General features: G+C 57.6%; 1 protein-coding gene across 2 annotated transcripts; it reads left to right on the plus strand.

The window, feature by feature from the left end:
• The first annotated feature begins 882 nt into the window (after positions 1-882).
• Positions 883-20,579, plus strand: PHF19 (PHD finger protein 19). Of its 2 annotated transcripts, none has more exons than XM_070374993.1 (15): positions 883-1,039; positions 3,468-3,668; positions 4,318-4,399; positions 7,512-7,607; positions 8,056-8,156; positions 8,687-8,835; positions 10,485-10,580; positions 11,359-11,427; positions 11,627-11,747; positions 14,214-14,281; positions 15,486-15,647; positions 16,427-16,514; positions 17,399-17,484; positions 18,399-18,494; positions 19,481-20,579. In XM_070374993.1, the coding sequence occupies exons 2-15, from the start codon at positions 3,483-3,485 to the stop codon at positions 19,821-19,823; spliced, it is 1,743 nt and encodes a 580-aa protein (XP_070231094.1). In that variant the 5' UTR covers positions 883-1,039; positions 3,468-3,482; the 3' UTR covers positions 19,824-20,579. The 2 variants fall into 2 exon arrangements, with proteins under 2 accessions (XP_070231094.1, XP_070231095.1); XM_070374994.1 differs by lacking the exon at positions 883-1,039 and adding an exon at positions 2,353-2,963.
• The last annotated feature ends 249 nt before the right edge of the window (positions 20,580-20,828 follow it).

The raw sequence follows: 20,828 nt of genomic DNA on the forward strand, positions 1-20,828 counted from the left end.
CAGCCTCAACCCGCTATTCCTATGACTCTGTATGCTCTTTCGCCGTGTGCCACTTATTTAAATGTTGTGTGTGTGTGTGTGTGGGGGGGGGGTTCCAGTTGTATCTTTGTGTTGTGTTTCTCCGCTTCGCGTTTGTGTGCAATCTGTTGCTGGTGTGTGTTACTGTGCTGTGACTCTGTGCCTGTCCGCTTTATATGTCTGTTTTGCTGTGTGTCTACGCTGTGTACACTCTTGCGTATCTGTGTCGAGACTCTCTAATGTGTGCTGTGTCGTGTAGATCGTGTGTGGTCAGCTTGCGTTTGTGCCGTGCGCTGTGTCTCTACGCAGGCCGTCTCCGCTGCAAGCGCCGGACGTCTGTGTGTTTCTGTTGTGCTAATCCCGTTTGGGTTGTTCCAGGTCTGTCCCGGCAGCGCGTCCCTGCGCCTCCGCACCTCCCCGCTGTGTGTCCCCGCCGGCTGACGTCTGCGCCCGGCGCGCAGAGCTGGGTTTCCTCAACAAGTGTGTGCCGGCCCCGGGCGCCGCGCGCGCGCCTCCGCCGAGGGGCCGTGCCGGGGCCCCGCGTCCGTGTGCGCCCGCGCCGCGTGTCTGCGCCGGGCGCGCGGTGGCGGAGGATGCGCGCCCGCGGGGGCGGGGGCGGGGGCCGGGGCGCGGCGCGGGGGCGGCCCGGGGGCGGGAGCGGGCGAGCCGGCGGGCGGGCGGTGCGGCGGGGCCCCGCGACCGCGGGCTCCAATGGCGAGGCCGGCGCGGCCCCCGCTAATTACATAAGCGGGACGTCAATAATTCGCGGGAAAACGCGAAAAAGATGGCGCCCCGCGCCCGGGGGGCCCCTTCCTGAGCGCCCGGGCCCCTCCCTCCTCCTCCTCCGGCCCCCCTCCTCCCCCCGGCGCCCCCCGCCCCGCCCCGCCCCCGCCGAGACCCCGACCCCGGCCCCACGGGCGGACACTCGGCCGGGCAGCCGCGGGCCGAGCGCAGCCGCCTCCGCCGCCGATGCGCCTGGTGGCCAGACTCCAAGTGGGACCGGCGGACACGCAGCCTCGCGGTAAGTTCAGCGCTGCAGGCGGCCGGCCCCGGCCGGGGACTCCTCGCCACTCTCGCCTCTCCCTGCAGTCATCCCTCTTTTGGAAGTTTCCCTGGACTTTGGCGGGTCAAACGCCTCGGGGCCGGGAGGGGGGTTTGGAGTCCTGGGGAGATGCACGCCTGGGGGGGCGCGGGGTGGTGGAGAGGGGTGAACGGTGTCTGTGGGGCGGCGGGAGCCCCGCCCGGGTTCCCGAGCCTTTGGGGGGGGGGCGTGTGTGACAGGTCGCTCTTCCCGTGCCCCAAATCTTTACTTTTCCTGTTCGGTGGGGGGACGGGCCTGGAGACCGACGGGGCCGTTTGGGATTTTGCTCACGTCCGAAGTCAGGCTGCAGCAGGATGGGGATGGGGGGAGGCCTGGCGTCGGAGCGATTGAAGATCAGAGCGCTTGAACCCGAAGGGGGGTCCTTCTGCAAGCGTTTTCCCCTCCCGAACACCCTTTTTAAAAAGCCAACGGCCGCCCTGGGAGAGGCCCCGGCGCATGAATCATCCTCGCTTCCTGCCCCCGCCCGGCCCCGCGCTCCGGGTGCCGCGGATTTGAACTGGACGCCGACGAGAACCCGCAAACAGGCATTTCTTTGCAGATGGGTTTGAATCAGCCAATCACAGCCCGCGGGGGCCCGCTCCGGGAGGATGGAGGCGCGGGTGGAGGGGGGGCCCGCCACCCGAGGGCCCCCGCCCGGTCAGGGAGGGGGGTGCGGCGACTGGGCCTGCTCCCAACGGCGCGGCGGGGGAGGAAGTGTCAGTTTGTGAACCTGCCGCGGGCCCGGGCCAGGCCCGGCGGGGCAGGACCTTGCAGCGCTCGGCAGCCAGGTGGCAGGGAGAAGGCAGAGATTTGGACCGCACACCCTGCCCAGCGCCTGTGCGCTGTGCCCTGGAGAGGAGGGAGGAATTGGGGGGTGGGGGGGCGGGTGGAGGGAAGAGGATGCGGCCGCGCCACCATCTGGAGAGCGAAGACCCCAGCAATGCCCTGCGTGCCCCGGGGCCCTTGACATGCACACACATGTGCTCTGTTTCCTATACTCACTGCCACAAAGCTGTAGACATCAAACACCGTCTCACAGGAGCACACACGCACTCACACGGAAAAACACACGACTGTCTCCCTGTAATCTACAGGTAATCATAACACCAGGTGCCCAGCGCCTGGGCAGAGAAGGAGGGGACTGGAATAGTGGGTGCAGGGAGCAGAGGGGGCTGTGCTTAGTGGAGAGTGTGGAGCCGCCTGGAGCCAGGTGAGCCCAGATTGAGGAGGAGGGGGCCTTGGGGTAGGGGACTTTGAATGCCACTGAAGGCTTTGGGGAACCACAGAAGGTTTCTGGGAGAAGAAGATGGGAATTGTTGGCCCTGGTGAGGAGTCTGGTGGGGAGGCAGGAAGACAGGGAGTGGCCTGTTTAGGGCTGTGCCTAGGTGGTACCATTCTGCATCCCAGATGCCCAGCAGCTGAGTGAGCATGAAACAGTTATTGAATGAATGTCCCAGGCAAGATGAGGCCTGAACTCAGACCAGGCCAGGGAGATGGACAAGAGGAAGCCAAAAATCACTGTGCTTGAAGTTGGCTGCTTGTGGCAGGCAACTCGTCGGTTGGAGAAGTCAAAGATGCTGGGGTGTTCTGGGGACCAGAGCAGAACCGCTAGCAGAAGTGGGAAAGCAGCAGGAGCAGTGGGTTTCATAGGACGGTGAGAGACAGATGTAGAGAGGTTGGCATGGCGATGACTTCACTGCTTGGAGCCAATTTGCATCTGAGTAAAAGCATAAGTGAGTTTAAATGTCCCAGAATTGGTTTCCATTAAATCATCCCATAACTGAGAACAGAAAAGGAGATTACAGAAGACCCAGATGGCCAAGTCTATACCAGTTCATAAGCCACCAGGAGTTTTCCTTTCTAGGTGAGTTTTCTCCAGCCAGCTCTCAGGGGAGGGAGCAGGGGTCTGAAAACCCCCCACTGCTGTCCTGGAGAAGGCCCTCCACTCAGAAAACACAGGGTGTGTTTGCTTTAGGGATAAAACCTCTGGCTCCAAAGCCACGGGGTATGGTTCAGATCTGCCTCATACACACCTGGGCAGGGGGATTTTGCTCTGTGGTTGGCTGAAAGAGCCGTTCTCTGTACAAGGTTGCGTGGTAGGGGTGGAGCAAGTGCAGAGTAGCGAATCGGCTCACCTGGTTAAGGACCATGGCTCTGCCTCTGAACCCAGAGCCGCTTCCCCTTGCCAGACTTCAGTTTCCTGACCTGTAAAATGGGAATAACAGTGACAACCTCACAGGTTGTCACGAGAATCCAGTGAGATGATAAAAGCATCTGGCACAGCACAGGTTACATAAATGGTAGCTGCTTTCCTCTCTCCCCTCTCTCCTGAAGTAAGGAGTAAAAACCCTGTTCCTTTCTCTTCCAGTGTCAGTGGAAGCTGATGGAGAATCGAGCTCTGGACCCAGGGACTCGGGACTCCTATGGTGCCACCAGCCACCTCCCTAACAAGGGGGCCCTGGCAAAAGCCAAGAACAACTTCAAAGACCTGATGTCCAAGCTGACGGAGGGCCAGTATGTGCTGTGCCGGTGGACAGATGGACTGTATTATCTTGGAAAGATCAAGAGGGTAAACCCTTCCTCCCTGGCCCCAGTTCCCCAGGCTCAGCATCTCTCTGCTCATTCCTGGTGCCAGCCTCAGACCAGGGGTGGAGGATGGGAGACTGCTGGCAGATTCCTGCTGTGCCCTCCTGCTCCAAAGCTGAAAGTGGAAGGAGGTGGAGCCTGCAAAAGCAGGTGCCATCCTTAGGGCACCTAAGGACATCTTTAGACAAGTGCTCTGTGAGCCTACAAAACAAAACAAAATCAGGTTGGAGAGATCATCTGGCCTCGGTATTCCCACCAAGTTGCCGTCACCTAGCCCCTCGCTGCCCAATTCCAGGGAGTGGGCGTGCACAGCCTTCAGGACCGCCGTTCTCCTTCTGGCCTGGCTCTACTTTTTGGAGCACAGAGTGACTCTTTGTGACCCCATGGACTATTCCAGTCCGTGGAATTCTCTAGGCCAGAATACTGGAGTGGGTTGCCATGCCCTCCTTCAGGGGCTTTTCCCAACCCAGGGATCGAACCCAGGTCTCCTGCATTGCAGGCGGATTCTTGGAGCACAAGGAGGGAGTCTGATCTCTCTGCCCTGTGGGGGCAGAGATGGGAGAGGAAGACCATGTTCAAGTGGCTTTTCCCCAGCTACCGTCTTACCCTGCTCCTCCCTTTCTCTGCTCCAGGTCAGCAGTTCTAAGCAGAGCTGCCTCGTAACTTTTGAAGATAATTCCAAATACTGGGTCTTATGGAAGGACATACAGCATGGTGAGTATTGCTGTGACTCCTCACCCCTGCCCCACTCTCCTCTTCTGCCTCCATTTTCTTCCTGCTCTCCTTCTGTCTCGTAACTTCCGGCATCTGGCCGTGTCCTTGGAGATTACCAGTTGTACGTTTACACGAGAACTCATTTATGACACCTGTCATCCTCTTGAGCATTCATCCCTCACGAGGGAGGCAGGCAGATGGAGAAGGCAGCTTGAGGAGGGGTGGGAGCAGGGTTGTGTCCCAGGCCTGTGTGTATTTCCCGGCTGCCCAAAGCTCTGGGTCCCTCTGGGGCTAGGAACAGAAGGGGCCCAGGCAATCGGAATTGAAACCTTTCGGTGTAAGCACAGTGTCCTCTATCAGCATGTTAAAAAACGAGGAGGCAGCTCTCTCCATGGGGGAGAGACCCACCAAGCCTGGAGCAGGCAGCGTGATGATGACGTAGCGGGATGGAGCTGGGCCCGTTTCCAGGGCTGAAAGGGAGCTGGGTTGGGTATCATCCCTGCCCTCAGACGGCTGACACTGTCTTACAGAGATGACGAACTGGGGGCATTCTTGCCACCGTTCTCCCCTGCCGTGTGCATGACAGACGTCACTGATCAATCAGAGCACTCATTTTCAACACGGAGCACCAGGCAGCCACTCCCAATGAGTTACCGTGTGAGAACAGACCTTTTTACCATTTATGCTCTAACAGGAGGACTGACATGGTGGTATGTGAGGAAGAGACAGGGTTTGGAGCCCGCCTTGGACCAGGCTTCCCCGATGGCTCAGCAGTAAGGAATCCATCTGCAATGCAGGAGACACAGGCCATATGAGTTTGATCCCTAGGTCAGGACGATCCCCTGGAGAAGGGAACGGCAACCTGCTCCAGTATTCTTGCCTGGGAAATCCCATGGACAGAGGAGCCTGGCAGGCTGCAGCCCATGGGGTCTCAGAGTCGGACACGACTTAGCAACTACAGCACCACCAGTGGTGTGGAGTTACAGGGAGTCAGTTTCTGAAGAATCTGTTACCTTGAGAGATGATTTCAGGAGCTTGCCAAGCAAAGACCACAGGACCCAGCCAGTTAGAAGAGTTTCCAGGGTGCCTTTTTCTCCAAGATGTTGTGGCTAATGCAGACTGATGCTTCTCCAGGCCCTTCTCACCCTAAATGTACTGTTTCAAGATCCAAAGCAATGAGGGGCTCCTCTCCTGGGCTGCCTGCTTATCGAAAGCAGAAGGAGCCAGCTGATGAGGAAAGACAGTTCACCTTAGCAAACTGTGAGTGTGCCGGGCACCAAGAAGGTGCGGCAGTGCTCAGCGGAGGAGCTGCGTGGACCCCAGATCACTGCTGCTCACGGAGGTCAGGCCCTCTGCGTCCACCCGGTGAGAGCACAAGGCTGAGCTTGCTGTAGGTGCCGACCCACGGCTTCATTAAGCCAGTGGAGACTTGCTGAGACCACGGTGCTCTTGGTGCTCTTAAGAAATATAACTGCTGTCAACTGGCAAAAGGTCATTTAGTATCTAATAAGTAGTAAAGGAATGGAGAGTAACACAATTACTGTAATAAGCCAACCTGTTATTTCCTTTTCTAATCATATGAATGCGAGTTTACATGAATTCCTGAGATTCAAACTTTTCATTTTTTAAGTAACTGCTATATTTTCCTGGGATCATATTCAGGAATAAGAGGCAAGAGACCATTTATTCAACAAACACGTCTTGAACACATGTGATGTGCCACACCCACGTGAGGTCCTGGGGACACAGATGAACAGATACCTTTTGTGTCCTTACGGAACTTTCCATCTGCTGAGGGAAATGAGACTGAAACACACATGAAAACATACTTTATTCATTCAAAGCCTTCACACACAAACACATGTTTATTCTTCAACAGCAATTGAACAAACTGAAAATTGTTATGGACCATTGAGACAATTTGAAATGTGAACGCTGAATTTGTTGATTATACTAAGAAATTATTTTTAATATTTGGGTTCCATAAAGGTACTAGTTTTTTTTTTTTCTTTAGGAGAGTATAATCTTTCAGAGATGCCTACTGAAATATTTATGGAAAATGATTGGGTATTTGGGGCTTGATTCACAACAAAACAGGAGGGGTAGTGGGTGGGAATATAGTCAAAACAAGACTGGCTGTGAATTCGTGACTGTTGATAAGAACATGGAGTTTCATTATAACTATTATTATGCAATAATAAAAAATGTTTAAAAGTTATTTAACATAAAAACTTTAACAAATCAAGTTAAATTAAGCAGGAGAGGCAGAAGGGTATTGTCAAAAGGACAAATGATTTGGGGGAACTTCCCTGGCAGTCCGGTGGCTAAGACTCTGTGCTCCCAATGCAGGGGGCCCAGGTTCAATCCCTGGTTGGGGAACTAGATCTGACATGCCTCAACTAAAAGAGAACCTTTGCCACAATGAGTATTAAAAGATCCTACATGCTGCAACTAAGACCCTGCATATCCAAATAAATAAATACTAAAAAAAAGAAAAATTATTTGGGACTTCCCTAGTGGTCTAGTTAGGAGCATCCCCTGGTGCCTCAGACAGTAAAGCGTCTGCCTGCAATGCAGGAAACCCGGGTTCGATTCCTGAGTTAGGAAGATCCCCTGGAGAAGGAAATGGCAATCCACTCCAGCACTCTTGCCTGGAAAATCCCATGGATGGAGGAGCCTGATAGGCTACAGTCCATGGGGTCGCAAACAGTCGTACACGACTGAGCGACTTCACTTTAGTGGTCCAGTGGTTAACACTCTGGGCTTTCAATGCAGGGGGTGTGGGTTCAATCCCTGGCTGCGGAACTAAGATCCTGCATGCCTTGAGGTGTGGCCAAAACAAAACAAAAATCAAACAAGTTGATGTCAAACAGTGGTGGATTTGAATCCCCCTTCTGCTTTCTAGCTGAGCAAGGGACTTAACCGCTCTGAGCCTCAGTTTTCCCCATCTTAGAATGGGGTGCTGGTCACAGGCAGCTCAGCATGGTTGGAGAGGCTCAGTGAGTCGGCCTCTGGAGCCCAACACTCAGACCCAGAGGCGCGGCGCCTGGTTTTAAGACCGTGGGTCATTCCCATGAACCCAAGCTGACCACACAGGGCGCCTTTCTTTCAGCTGGTGTTCCAGGGGAGGAGCCCAAGTGCAACATCTGCCTGGGGAAGACATCAGGGCCCCTGAACGAGATCCTCATCTGTGGGAAGTGCGGCCTGGGTAAGTGTGACCAGACCTGGGGGTCCCCGGCCCCCGCTGGCTCAGGACTCACTCCACGTCCGATCCTCGGGGCCTCAGCCGGCTTCCTCTCTCTCTTGGCGGGGCAGAGTGACAAGGCGGCCAGTCTCTGGGAATGGGGGCCCAGGGAGGTGATCCTGGGGGAGAGCTGGGCTTCTGGAAAGTGAGAGAAGTTAGGCGCTTTGCAGGTGGAGAGGATGGGTAGCAGAGATGGAGCACAGAGGCTGAAGTCAGACCCTGTGTGCTTCCCGCACGGGGCCCATGCCAGCTTTGGGTGGCCTGCTTGGACCCCAGCTTGGCTGCTGTGCCAGCCAGTAAGTACCCTGGCAGCTGGCAGGCACACGGCTCCCAGCACTCGCTGCCGCCCTCCCCAGCCTGGGGCCGCTGCTCCCTCGTGGGCACTCACCGCCCTCCTTTGCCCCGCTCCTAGGTTACCACCAGCAGTGCCACATCCCCATAGCGGGCAGTGCCGACCGGCCCCTGCTCACACCTTGGTTCTGCCGACGCTGCATCTTCGCGCTGGCTGTGCGGGTGAGCCCTCCATTCTTCCCACCTTGCCCCCTCTCCCCGCCCCCGTCCAGTCTGGAAGCCCAGAGACTCTCTGGACTCAGGCCTGACTCCTGGTCCTAGCGCCTGGCTTTGGAGGCCGACAGCGGCTGCCACTTACCGGCTGTATGCCCTTGGCCCGGTTCCTTAGCCTCCCTGAGCCTGTTTCGTCCGCTGCTAAATGGATGCAGGTTTGGTGTCAGGTGTAGGAGGCCCCCAACAAATAGCGCTTTGCTAATAACAGAAAAACCCATGTAAGTGCCCACTGTCGATACATATTGGCTCTTGTGACTTTTATTGTGCTTATTCCTGTTAATACTACTGAAAATGCAGATCCCTGGGGATAGAGAGAGGCTGGATCTGAGATCGATGAGAAAAGGCTCCGTGCGTTTCTGACTACATTGGAAACGCTTGTCCCACCTGGTCCGGCATCAACCTTGATAGCTTTGATGGGGATCCACGTGTGGCCCAACCGGGACCCCCGGGGGGTGACTCGGGCCCTCATCTCCCCGCAGAAAGGCGGCGCGCTGAAGAAGGGCGCCATCGCCAGGACGCTGCAGGCCGTGAAGATGGTGCTGTCCTACCAGCCCGAGGAGCTCGAGTGGGACTCCCCCCACCGCACCAACCAGCAGCAGTGCTACTGCTACTGCGGCGGTCCTGGAGAGTAAGGCGGCGGGGCGGGGCGCGGCGGGGCGGGGCCTCCCCGATGGGCGTGGTCTCCCTGGTGGGCGGGGCTCCAGGGAGGCAGGGGCGAGGCTGGCTGGGGTAGCCGGACCCCCAGAGAGGAGCCCGCAGCCTCCCACAGGCTCTGGAGAGCCAGAGGCTAGCACTAGGGGGAGGGGGGGCGCTGGGGGTGGAGGTTTTCTTGGGGCTCCATGGAAGAGAAGGAAGTGTCGAACAGCGGTTAACAGCCTGGTCCCGAGTGTCCACGTTCTCCCAGCCCCTTACAGCTATGCTGTCCCTGAGCTCCGTTCTCATGATAGCTGTCCCGTGGCTTGGGGGTTGTGAGTAGAGCGTGATTTAGATCATTCATGTAAAGGCTCACACAGTGCCTGGCACTTGGCAAGCACTTAATAAATGTGAGCTCTTCCTGTTGGTGCATGGACGTTTGGATAAACCTTTCCATCATCAGAAGCAGTGAAACAGGTTGCTGGTGAGAGATGAAGGTCCTTTTCCCTGGAGGTGTGCAAGCCGGGCTGGGCATGTGTGAGGAACTTTGGAGGGTGTTCTCACCCTGACTATAGAACAGGAGCCTTTCTTTGATTCTTCTTGTGGCCTGGGCCTGCGTGTAGCTGTGGGCGATTGAGCCGGTTCCCTTGGGTTGACTGCACCAACCTTGTGGGAAGAACCACAGGAGTGAGAGATGGAACCTCTGCTTGCAGGGAACAGCCCACAGGGCGCCCTGAAGCCCTGAGTCTCAGCCCCCAGTTCTGCTGACAAGCCCTGGGGGTCTGAAGGCCGTGCTTACGACCTAGCTGGGTGATTTGGGCAAATCACATGAAGTGCTTCATCTCTCAAGTGAGATTAATAACCTTGGCCCATCACCTTCTGTGGGTGTTGTGGCCTTTGGGATTACAGGTGGAGACATACTTATAGAGACCTTTGCAGCACTGAGGTGGTGGTTCTCAATGCTTACAGGGCAGAGTTGCTCGGGCGATTGTCAAATATGCATCTCCCTGGGGCTGCCCCAAGACTGAGTAGACCTGGAACAGGTCCAGGAATCTTCTGCATTTTAACCTAGACTCCAGGTGATTCTGACGCAGGTGGTCCATGGACCACACCTGTCAAGTGTGTTAGTTAAGAAAATACCTTTTTTGGTTTTCATTCTTATTCAGTGAGTAGTTGTTGAATGGTTTTAACAGGATGGATACAGCCTCAGGTGAGGGGCTCACAGGAGCCTTTATTTTCCCATGAAATGCCCTGGGCAAACCTTTGCCCATCAGTGGTGCTTGGGAAGCAACGTGTGGGGCACAGACCCGAGAAGAGGGCTCCAGTGGGTGACAAAGAGCATGGGCTCTGGAGTCAGGAGGCTAGGATCTGAGTCACTCTCCACCCCTTGCCTCCTGAGCAACCTTGAACAAGCTATCTGTAAAATGGGAACAGAGGCCCGTGTTTGACCAACTGGGTAGAGCAAATGATACCATGTTATGTCCTGCTGCTCGGGCCTCCCCTGGCACAGCCCAGGGCTTGGTAACTGTGAGTTCTCTTCCCTTTCCCCCGCTGGAGGGCAAGTTTGTGTTGGGGAAGGTTGCTGAGGCCGATTCCTGGCTGGGAGTGCGGGCCTGGCTGACCCTGGCTCCTCTGGCTCTCCAGATGGTACCTGCGGATGCTGCAGTGTTACCGCTGCAGGCAGTGGTTCCACGAGGCCTGCACCCAGTGTCTCAATGAGCCCATGATGTTCGGTGACCGGTAGGTGCTTGTCTGGTCCGACTCAGCCTCGGGGTTGTGGCGGGGGATGGGGGCAGAGGCTACAGCAACTCCTTCAGATTGCCTGCCAGACCTCAGAACCCTGGGCTCTGGGACAGCGTAGCCTCCTGTCTACGGAGGCTGCTCAGGGTTGGGAGGTCTTCCCCGTAGAGGGACCAGCTGAACCACATCCCAGTCTCCACTGACTTGCGGGGGACCTTAGACAAAGCCCTGCCTTTCCCAAGCCCCAGTCTCTTCAAGGGTCTGGGAAGCGGGAGAGACACAGGCCTGCCCCACCCCTGCCCAGGATTGTTGGAGGAGCCACAGCGGGGATGGATGACTGGATCTGGCCTCTAACAAGGGGGCTAAGCTAGTGGAAGGTGTATGTGTGTCAAACCAGATACTGTGCGTGTCTTGGTTGGTGCCTCATGAGGTTTGCGACTAAAGTAGGTGTGCGTGCGTTCACGTGTGCACGTGTGTGTGTCTGTCTCTGTCTCTCTCTCAGGCAGAGGGGAAGAGGTGGCCCCTGCAGCCCAGCCGTGTGTGGCTCCCTCTGAGCTCAGCCACAGTCCAGGGCAATGCTGTTTGGGAAAGGGTTTGAGGTAGCGGTTGGAAGGGGTGGGGGAACAGTTCTTGGTCCCTGTTCTGTCCCATCTTTGTCCCCTCGGAGGAGGAGATGAAGACAGTGCTGACTGTGAACAGTAGGTCGGGGGCGAGGGTGCAGGACTAGGGTGGGATGGCAGAGCCCCTCCTACCACTGGGCCCCTTTTCACCCCCACAGGTTCTACCTGTTCTTCTGCTCCGTGTGCAACCAGGGCCCAGAGTACATTGAGAGGCTGCCCCTGCGATGGTGAGAGGGTGGGGCTTGGCCCAGGCCCCTCCTGGCCCCTCTCAGTGTCTCCCCTCTGCGTCCCTCCGGGAACAGTTCTGCCTCCAGCCCCCAGGTCCCAGCCTTGCCCCCGCCCTTCAGCCTGGGTCCAGGGCGTTGCGACCCTGGCTGCTCAGGCTGCCGCCTCACGCCGGCCCCACCTCCGTGCACCCTTGCCCAGGGTCGATGTGGTTCACCTGGCCCTCTACAACCTGGGCGTGCAGAGCAAGAAGAAGTACTTCGACTTTGAGGAGATTCTGGCCTTCGTTAACCATCACTGGGAGCTCCTGCAGCTTGGGAAGGTATGCACAGCCGTGGGCCATGATGAGGATGGCGGGAATCCTCTCCACAGTGGGGTGCCCTGAGTCCAGAGGGGTGAAGGCTGTGCCCAGGGTCACACAGTGCAGAACCAGAGTCTGGGTCTCTGAGCACAGCTTTTCGAGAACACTGCCTGTCTGTGAGGGCTGCTGAGCGGGTACCAAGGTCCAGTCTTTGAACTGCTGTATTCCTGAGTCCAGGCTTCTGAGCCTGGGCCCTGCAAGGGGCTTCCTGACCCAGGCTTTGGTAGTAGGTGGCTTAGGGCCTCACCGACTCATCTGTAGGGAGCTGGGGGTCAAGTCTGGCTGGAGAAGGCCTCTCTGCAGTGACCCACTCCAAATTACCTGGCTAGGATGGAAAGTGAAGTGGGCCTGCCCCCTGCTGGCCGTACTCTGAATAGCAGCATATTCAGAGTACTCTGAGTACTCTGAATTCTCAGGGGTATTCACCAGGGGTCCCGCGAGCTGGGAGTCACCAAGTGCAGTAACAGACCAGAGACTTACAGGATTTCAGAGGTGGAGAGCCGCTTGCTGGTGACCGCACAGCTTTGGAGCTGAGCCAGGGCCTCCCCAACCACTTCCCTGGCAGGGCCATGCCGCCTTCCGTGACACCCTCAGACCCCCTCCACCATATCCAGAGGGAGGCGTCTTCACTGACTGCCCAAATCCTTTCATGAAACGGGGATTTTTAAAGTAATCTTTATTCTTGGCAGAAGTTCCTCGTGTAATAACATCTTCATTTACAGTGTTTGATAATTTATTAATGACATACATATTATTAATGTCAAGCCCTAAAAGATAGGTAGAGCTGATATTTTTTTAACAAGTTTTTTTTCTGATCTATATACATAAAAAAGTCCTACATGTGCCTGGTAGAAAATTCTCAAAGTACCAAAAAATATAAGAACGTATACTTAAAACCATATGCCTGCATCACGCCGCTCAGAGACATCTATTAGTAATGCGCACAGGCACACATCGTTTAGTTCTTTCTTCTGCATCTGTTTTTCTTTTTACATGAGGTTATACGGTATTTGCAGTTTTTTATTGAAGTAGAGTTGATTTAAAACATTGTATTAGTTTCAGGTATAGACAGCAAAGTGATTGTTATAATTTATGTATGTATTTCCGGATTATTTTCCATTTTAGGTTGTTACAAGGTATTGAATATAGTTCCTTGTGCTGCACAGTAAATCCTTATTGCTTATCTGTTTTATATATAGTAATATGTATCTGTTAATCCAATGTCCCTAATTTATCCCTCCCCCATCCTTTCCTCTTTGGTAACCGTGAGTTTGTGTGCATGCATGCTAAGTCCTGCAGTTGTGTCTGACTCTTTGCAACCCTATGGACTGTAGCCCACCAGACTTCTCTGTCCATGAAGAAGGGATTCTTCATGGCAGGGGGTTCTCCAGGCAAGGAGACTGGAGTGGGCTGCCATGCCCTCCTCCAAGGGATATTCCCAACCAGGGATCGAACTCTTATGCCTCCTGCGTTGGCAGGAGGTTTCTTTATCAATAGTGCCACCTGGGAAGCCCAACCATAAGTTTGTGGGAAGGTAAATTGGTGCAGCCACTATGAAAACCAGTGTGGAAGTTCCTTTAAAAACTAAAAACAGAGCCACCATATGATCCAGCAATCCCAGTCCTGGGCATATATTCAGAAAACATGAAAACGCTAAATTTAAAAGATACATGTGCCCCAGTGATCATAGCAGCGCTGTTCACAATGGCCAAGGCAGAGGGACAACCCGAGTGCCCACCAGCGGATGGTTGGTGTAAGAAGATGTGCAAATGTCAAGAATGGAAATATTCCCGTGTGCAGTGCAGCATGCATGGATCCAGAGAATATCGTACTAAGCGAAGTCAGGCAGAGAAAGACAAACACGCCGCTTATGCGTAGAATCTAAGACATAAAGAAGCCTGTATATAAAACAGACTCATATACAAATTTAAGTCACGTTTTTCAGCGTGCATTATATCATAAATACTTTTCCATATCACGGGAGTTTTTGTCAACATTTCCCACGGCTGCATTGGTTCCCTCTATAGTTTATTTACTTGTCTCCGTCCTGCTGGGCACATAGTTTTTTTCCCACATTTTTCATATTTGCCCATCGTTAGGAACATGCTGCAGTGAACTTTTTTGTATATAAAACTTTGTTGGTGTGTCGTGTCCGTACGATAGGATCCATGAAGCACCATTATTGGGTCAAGGGCAGGGACATTTTTTAAAGCTCTTGGTACATTTACGACAGGAGTTATTCTCCTCGTTTACAGATGGGGGTGTGAGGTCAGAGAGGTGAAAAGACTTGTCTGAGATCATGGAACAAGTCAGTGGTCCTCACCTGGAGGAGTCAGAGCATCCAGGGCTTGAGGGGAAGGGAGGGGACGGGGACTGAGGACTTCTCGGAGGCCAGGTGCCGGGTCTGACTGTCCTGCTCCCCCGTAGCTCACCAGCACCCCTGTGACGGACCGAGGCCCACATCTCCTCAATGCACTGAATAGTTACAAGAGCCGGTGCGTACAGGGAAGGACGGAGTGCTGCGTGGGGGTGGGGGTGGGGGGTGGGAACTGATGGGCTGTATGTAAAGTGTCCTCCTGCCGCATTACCCTCGTACCAGCTGTGCTCCCATCTGGGTCTCCCCCTGCTTCTCTGTGACTGCATCACCCATCCTTCAAGGTCCAGGGAGTACTCATCTTCTTTGGGATGCCTCCCCTGAGCACTCCAGCAGCCTGACCCTTTTTGCTGCTGGGTTCAGCTCCATAGGGGGCTGCCCCCCTGCTCTAGCCATCTGGGGTTCTGGGCCAGGCCCTGAGGCCTTGGTTCATCGTCTCGGGTGGGCTGCAGCCTCCTAACTGTCCCCAGCCTGTGTCTTCCCACCTGGACTATTGAGTTCCTCTTGGGACACACATGTCCCCACCACAGGGAGTGCCCAAGCTCCTGAGCTCGGCAGTCTGGGCCCGGTATGATCAGATCCTGCCCACACCTTCCGCCATGGGCCCTGTGCGTGATTTCCTGAGTGCCACCCACTCTGAACCCTTTGCTTCCCTCCCCAGTGCTTTTCTCGCACTCCTCACCCCAGACCCTCTTCAGTCCCTTTCGTCCATTTGCTCCATCAGCGACTGTCTGTTGAACTGTGTCAGCCCTGTGTAGGTGCTGAGGCCACAGCGAATAAGACACGGTCCCTGACTGCTGTGAGACCTCCCCAGGCCTCTCTAGAGAGGGTTATCCACTCTGTCTTCCATCTTCTTCGACTCTGGGGCCTGGACACAGCCCTACCTACGCCTGAGCACAAGGGGCCTCTTGCCTTCTCCATGGGCAATCTCCTGGGGGTAAACTGCAGCGAGGCCCCTCTGAGGCCCCCACGCAGCTCAGCCCGTCACAGAAGGGTGAGGGCACTGCCTGCTGTGGAACCCTGTGTTGCCACCATAAGGGTCCCCTGGGGGCGGGGTGAGGCTGTCCTGCAGGCCGAGCTCTCGGGGGCTGGTTGAGGCAGAGAAGGGGAGAGGAGCGCGACGCCCGAGATGAGGAAGGACAGGGAGGAGCCACCTGAGCCCCCGATCCCGCAGGCCTTGCGGACTCAGTGTCTCCACGGGCCGCTCTGGATTTTAGCGCTGGGTCCGGGAAGGCAGAGAGGGAGGTTTTTAACACTTGGCTCTCCTCCCCAGGAGGATGGACGGACAGGCTCCAGAGCTTTCTCCTCTCCCTGCCCACCCCCAGGTTCCTCTGCGGCAAGGAAATCAAGAAGAAGAAGTGCATCTTCCGCCTGCGCATCCGTGTCCCACCCAACCCGCCCGGGAAGCTGCTGCCCGACAAGGGCCTAGCGCCCCCCGAGCACGGCGCCGCCTCCGAGCTGCGGAGGAGAGGGAAGAGCAAGCCCAGGTCAGTGCCCGGGACCCCAGGGCGGAGCCGCGGCCGGCCTTGGGCTCTCTGCGCCCCGCTCCAGTGCCAGCCCCCTCCGACGGGCTGTGCGGTGACATCCGAGGGAGCGAGGGCAGGACTCCGGCCAGTTAGTCCCAGCCGGAGGCGCCCTCGTGGGCCAGTCCGTGGCTAGGCCGGGGCCTGACCCAGGCCCCACTGCCTCCACCACAGCCTCTCGCTGGCCTTGCTCGGAGGGGAAGCCGGGACCCAGTCTTGCTGGCTTAGGGCCAAGCCAGCGAGGCGAGGGGCAGTGAGAGTGGGGGAGGGGTCCCTAGCGCTCCTGGCTTCTTCCCAGGTGGTGCTGGTGGGAAAGAACCTGCCTGCCAACACGGGGACAGAAGAGATGAGGGTTTGATTCCCGGATCGGGAAAGATCCCCTGGAGGAGGGCATGGCAACCTACTCCAGTATTCTTGCCTAGAGAATCCTCATGGATAGGGGAGCCTGGCGGGCTGCGGTCCATGAAGTCACCAAGAGTCGGACACGACTGCAGTGACTTAGCAGCAGCAGCGCTCCTGGCTGAGACCAGCCCTGCTTCCCGGGCATTGGGGGGTGGCGGGCAGAGCTCCTGGACGCCTGGGTGAGGAGCGGTGCCACCATACCCACCTCCACCTCCCACGCCTGCAGCCCCCAGTTCCCCAGGGCTCCCCCGGAAGGACAGCCTGTCCCCACGCTGACCCCACCCATCCCCTGGGCCTTCGGGCTCTGACCGGGCTACCCTCTCCTTTTTCTGTCTCCACAGTTTGTTGCCTCATGAATTCCAGCAGCAGAAAAGGCGAGTTTATAGAAGAAAAAGATCAAAGTTTTTGCTGGAAGACGCTATCCCCAGTGTTAGTTGCTCGTTTTCTCACTCTCCACTTTCACACGTAGGGGCCACACCCACTAGGGATCCTGGCACAGAAAACCGGGTCTCCCAGACCCAGGGACTCACCCACGTCCCTGAAAGGAGAAAACCGGTTCCTCTGACAGCTGGTTACACAAGGAGGTGCTCCTCCTTTGTCTCCCCAAGTTCTCCTGAGAACCCAGAGCGGGGCTGGGCCAGGGTGGGTCGCAGCCTTGCCCCGCTGTCCAGGTGGGGAAACTGAGGCCCCAGAGAGCAGTGACTCTGCTGAGGTCACACCCCAGGCGGTGGCAGAGCCCGGCCCGGAACCAGGGCTCTGGAGCTCTCTTGCATCCACGCTGGGGCCCTCGCTGTGGGCAGTAATATGAGCAGTGCCTCACATCTCCCCAGGCCGTTTATAAGGCGCTTTCACGATCCTCGGGCTTCCCTGGTGGCTCAGCTGGTAAAGAATCCGCCTGCCATGTGGGAGACCTGGGTTTGATCCCTGGGCTGGGAAAGATCCCCTGGAGAAGGGAAAGGCTACCCACACCAGTATTCTGGCCTGGAGAATTCCATGGAACGTGTAGTCCGTGGGGTCACAGAGAGTCGGACACGCCTGAGTGACTTTCAGAATCCTCATTGCCTTCTGCCATGCTGACACCTCTGGGAGTCAAGCTCGGTAGGGGTCCTTACCCACCTCTGAGTGGAGGGAACCGAAGCCCACAGATGGGCCGGTCGGGCAGTCACCTAGAGACAGTCAGGACTGGCACCGGCGTGCCCCGCCTCCCCGGGCAGGACCGGAAGAGAGAGGAAGTGACAGGCGTGGCCGCGGGGAGAAGTGTGCTGGGGGCGGGGCGTGCTGCTCCCGGCTGACCCCGCCCCCTGTGTCCACAGAGCGACTTCACCTCCGCCTGGAGCACCAATCACCACCTGGCCAGCATATTTGACTTCACACTGGACGAGATCCAGAGTTTAAAAAGGTAACAGTGAGGGGCCCGGCAGAGAGGGCTGCTCTGGAGACGGGAATAGAACTGAGCAGGGAGACAGATGCCCCCTGTTCCCCCAGCCCTGCAGGGGGCGAAACACAGAGCCTTGGAGGATGGAGACACTCTCCTGGGGTCGCTGAGTTAAAGGCTCTGCACTGCAGAAGGCTGCCGGAAGGGTCTTTCTGCATCAGGGCTTTCAGCCTGACACCTCGCCCCCACCCCCGGAGGCCTGTGGGGCTCCCGGGGATAGCCCCCAGAGCCCAGCCCTCCCTACACCTCCTGCCCCCTCTCCCCACTGCTTCACACCTGGCACCAGACTTGCTGTGGTCACCCCACATTCACGGTCCTCTGCGGAGCCGCCCCTGACCCTCCCCGGGCCCTGGCGGATGCTCCCTCTGCCCCACGGCACCTCGTCCTCGGTGCCCCTATGGGTGGGGCCGCATCCAGCAGTTTTATTCTCCTGACTATTGAAGGTTATCTCGGGCTCTCCTGTAGGCACGAAGGAGGGGGCAAGGACTTCGGTCAATGAGGCCTGGGCCCCAGCCCCTACTTGCCAGCTGCCAGCTATGTGACTTTGGCAAAGTTCTCTAACCTCCCTGAGCCTCCTCTGTGGCTGCTGCTTGGCTGTTAGGAGACTCAGAACCCTCTTTATCGTCTCTCGTTGTCACAGTGCTGTGTTGCCGACCGGGGAGGTGGTCAGGGAAGCCCTCTGTGGCCTCCGGGGCTTTGAAGGCTTGGTGGGCAGGCAGTGGATGGGGGAGGAGGCCCACCTGCCGCTGTGGTGGCGGGCAGCTCGGGGGGAAGGGGCTCGGCCGAGAGGAAGGGTGCCGGGCAGAGGGGCCAGAGATGCCCAGGAAAGCCCTGGGGCGCTGAGGGCTGGCCGTAGGCTCACCCCTCCTCCTCCTCAGCGCCAGCTCAGGCCAGACCTTCTTCTCGGACGTGGACTCCACCGATGCCGCCAGCACCTCTGGCTCTGCTTCCACCAGCCTCTCCTACGACTCCAGGTGAGTGCCCCGGCGCCCCTACCCCACCTGTGACGAGGGGCTCACCCCGCGCTCCTGTGTCGGGACCTGGCCTTCTGTCCGTGTGGGCGTCGGGGTCTGAGACCCGATGCTTTTTCCCACTCCTCTTCACCTGCTGCCGTGTGTGTGGCACCTCTTGCTGGGCAGTCTCAGATCCGGGTTCTGCCGTTCTCGGGCTCTGACCGTCATGTGCCAGGATTCTGTGACATCTGTGCCTCTGCCTGTGAGGTCCCTGGCCGTGGTTCTTGGCTGTCTGAACTGTGTCTGCCTGCTGGGGGTCTTTCTTTAAGGAGCAGAGCCTGACAGAGAGGGGAAATGTTCTCCTGCAAAGTGTGAGGACTGGGAGAGGGGACAGGAGTCCCCAGGAGCCTCGCGAAGGGTACCACGTGCTTCACCACAGCAGGTCCTCACAGCAAAGGGCAGGGGGGTGCTGCAAAGCGCACGGACCTGCTCTCAACCGAGGCTCCTTTAACGGTGTTCAGGGCACTCGTGGCCCTTGCAAGAGGGGAATTAAAAGCATCATGCCCGTCGAAGTCCGTCGTCTCCAAACACCTCTGGGTGTCATTCTCTGCTGCCGCCTCTGTGGTTTCATGTCCTTCTCGCTTCTTAGGTTCTTACTGGTGCTTTGGATCTGGGTCTCTAAGTGTCTGTGAATGTGTACTCTTCTTTAGTTTCTCTCCCCTCTGCCCTGTGGGGGTGGGGGGAGTGGAGACACGTTTGTTTCTTGGACTCAGGCAGCGCTGAGCTCAGTATAAAAGAGCGAGGCTCTGGAGATGGACGCAGCTAGGGTTGGGTCCCGGCTCTGCCACTCCCGGCTGGCACTTTCCCCCTCTGGGGTCTCCTCAGGGCTGCCATGAGGATTCAGTGAGCTACCTGGGGCCTGGGGCCGGTGGAGCTCAGGGACAGGGACTGGTGGGGGTGATCCCATCTCATTTCCATCCTCCCCGCCTCGCCCCCTCCCCACGCAGACGGACGGTGGGCAGCCGCAAGAGGAAGCTGGCAGCCAAAGCGTACGTGCCACTGCGGGCCAAGCGCCGGGCAGCCGAGCCGGGCGGACGCTGCGCCTCGGACAGCAGCGCAGAGGGGGCCTCAGGCCCCGAGCGGCCAGACGAGGGCGTCGACAGCCACACGTTTGAGAGCATCAGTGAGGACGACTCGTCCTTGTCCCACCTCAAGTCGTCCATCACCAACTATTTTGGCGCGGCGGGGCGGCTAGCTTGTGGGGAGAAGTACCAGGTGCTGGCTCGGAGGGTCACACCAGAGGGCAAGGTGCAGTACCTGGTGGAGTGGGAAGGGACAACCCCTTACTGACCAGCCCCCCAAGGAGGCCCGGAGCCCTGGAAACCAAAGGAGAGGTGGTGGAAGCCACAGGCTCCCCGGTCCTCCCCAGGCTGCAGGAGGGAGGGACAAGACAGAGTTGAGGGCCCGGCTGAGCTCTGCCTGCCCGCCTGTGCCTCTGCTGCCCCGTCTGCTCTGGGCCCTCAGGCTCACCGCCCCTTCGCCCGTGTCTCTGCGGTCCCGCCGGCTGTCTCCACATGCTCCCTCCAGCTGTTCACCTGTCCCTCCAAGTTAGCATCCCTCCTGGCTCCCCAGTGTGTCCCCCTCCCTTTCCCCTTTTGGGTGTGTGCATTTGCACACCCAGCCCTCCCCTGGACATCCTTCACACCTGACCTATCCCGGGGACCACACGAGGAGGACGGAAGTCTTTGAGAAAGACGGGGTGAAGGTGGGTAAGAAGAGGCCTTGTGGAGCTCCTCTCTCACGTTCCTACCCCTCCTCCTGTCCCAGGGAGGAGGTGGTGAGGGTGGGAGAACGCCTCTGGGAAGCCTGCAGGGCAGAGACCCTGCGACTCTCAGGATCCAAGGAGGAGGAGGAGGCTGGGTCTCTGCTTCAGAAGGCAGGGGGTGCAGGCTGCGGTGTCGGCTTCCGAGAACCCCGTTTTCCCTTCTCGGGTCACGTTCCCTTTCTGTTGCCGTGGAGCGGGGCCTGGCCTTGCAGGCGGAAGGCATGAGGAGAGGTAGCCGTGTCCTGCTTGCTACATCTCGGACTGTCTCCTCTGCCTCCTACGCCACACAGCCCGAGGGCACGTGCACGCACACGCACGCGCACGCACACACACGCACGCGCACGCACGCACGCGCTTCCATCTGTGTGTGCGCTCTCACCTCCAGGCACACACATGGTCCCAGCCTCCAGGTGTACACACACCACACACAGCCACACATCCCTTTGGGTGCCAGCCTGGCTCCTGCCCTTGGCTTTTCCTGGGCCCTCTTATGGGCGCCACGTGCTGCAACGAAATGTGAACGTCCAGCT

The sequence above is a fragment of the Bos mutus genome, chromosome 8 (assembly GCF_027580195.1).
Source record: "Bos mutus isolate GX-2022 chromosome 8, NWIPB_WYAK_1.1, whole genome shotgun sequence".
NCBI lineage: Eukaryota > Metazoa > Chordata > Mammalia > Artiodactyla > Bovidae > Bos > Bos mutus.

What these genes read in the sequence shown, in the direction of transcription:
- PHF19 (XM_070374993.1), top strand. Translation starts at nt 3,483, where the DNA reads ATGGAGAATCGAGCTCTGGACCCAGGGACTCGGGACTCCTATGGTGCC. An exon ending in CTGTGGGAAGTGCGGCCTGG is followed by an intron (nt 7,608 to 8,055) that starts GTAAGTGTGACC and finishes CCCCGCTCCTAG; the next exon opens with GTTACCACCAGCAGTGCCAC. An exon ending in CTGAATAGTTACAAGAGCCG is followed by an intron (nt 14,282 to 15,485) that starts GTGCGTACAGGG and finishes GCCCACCCCCAG; the next exon opens with GTTCCTCTGCGGCAAGGAAA.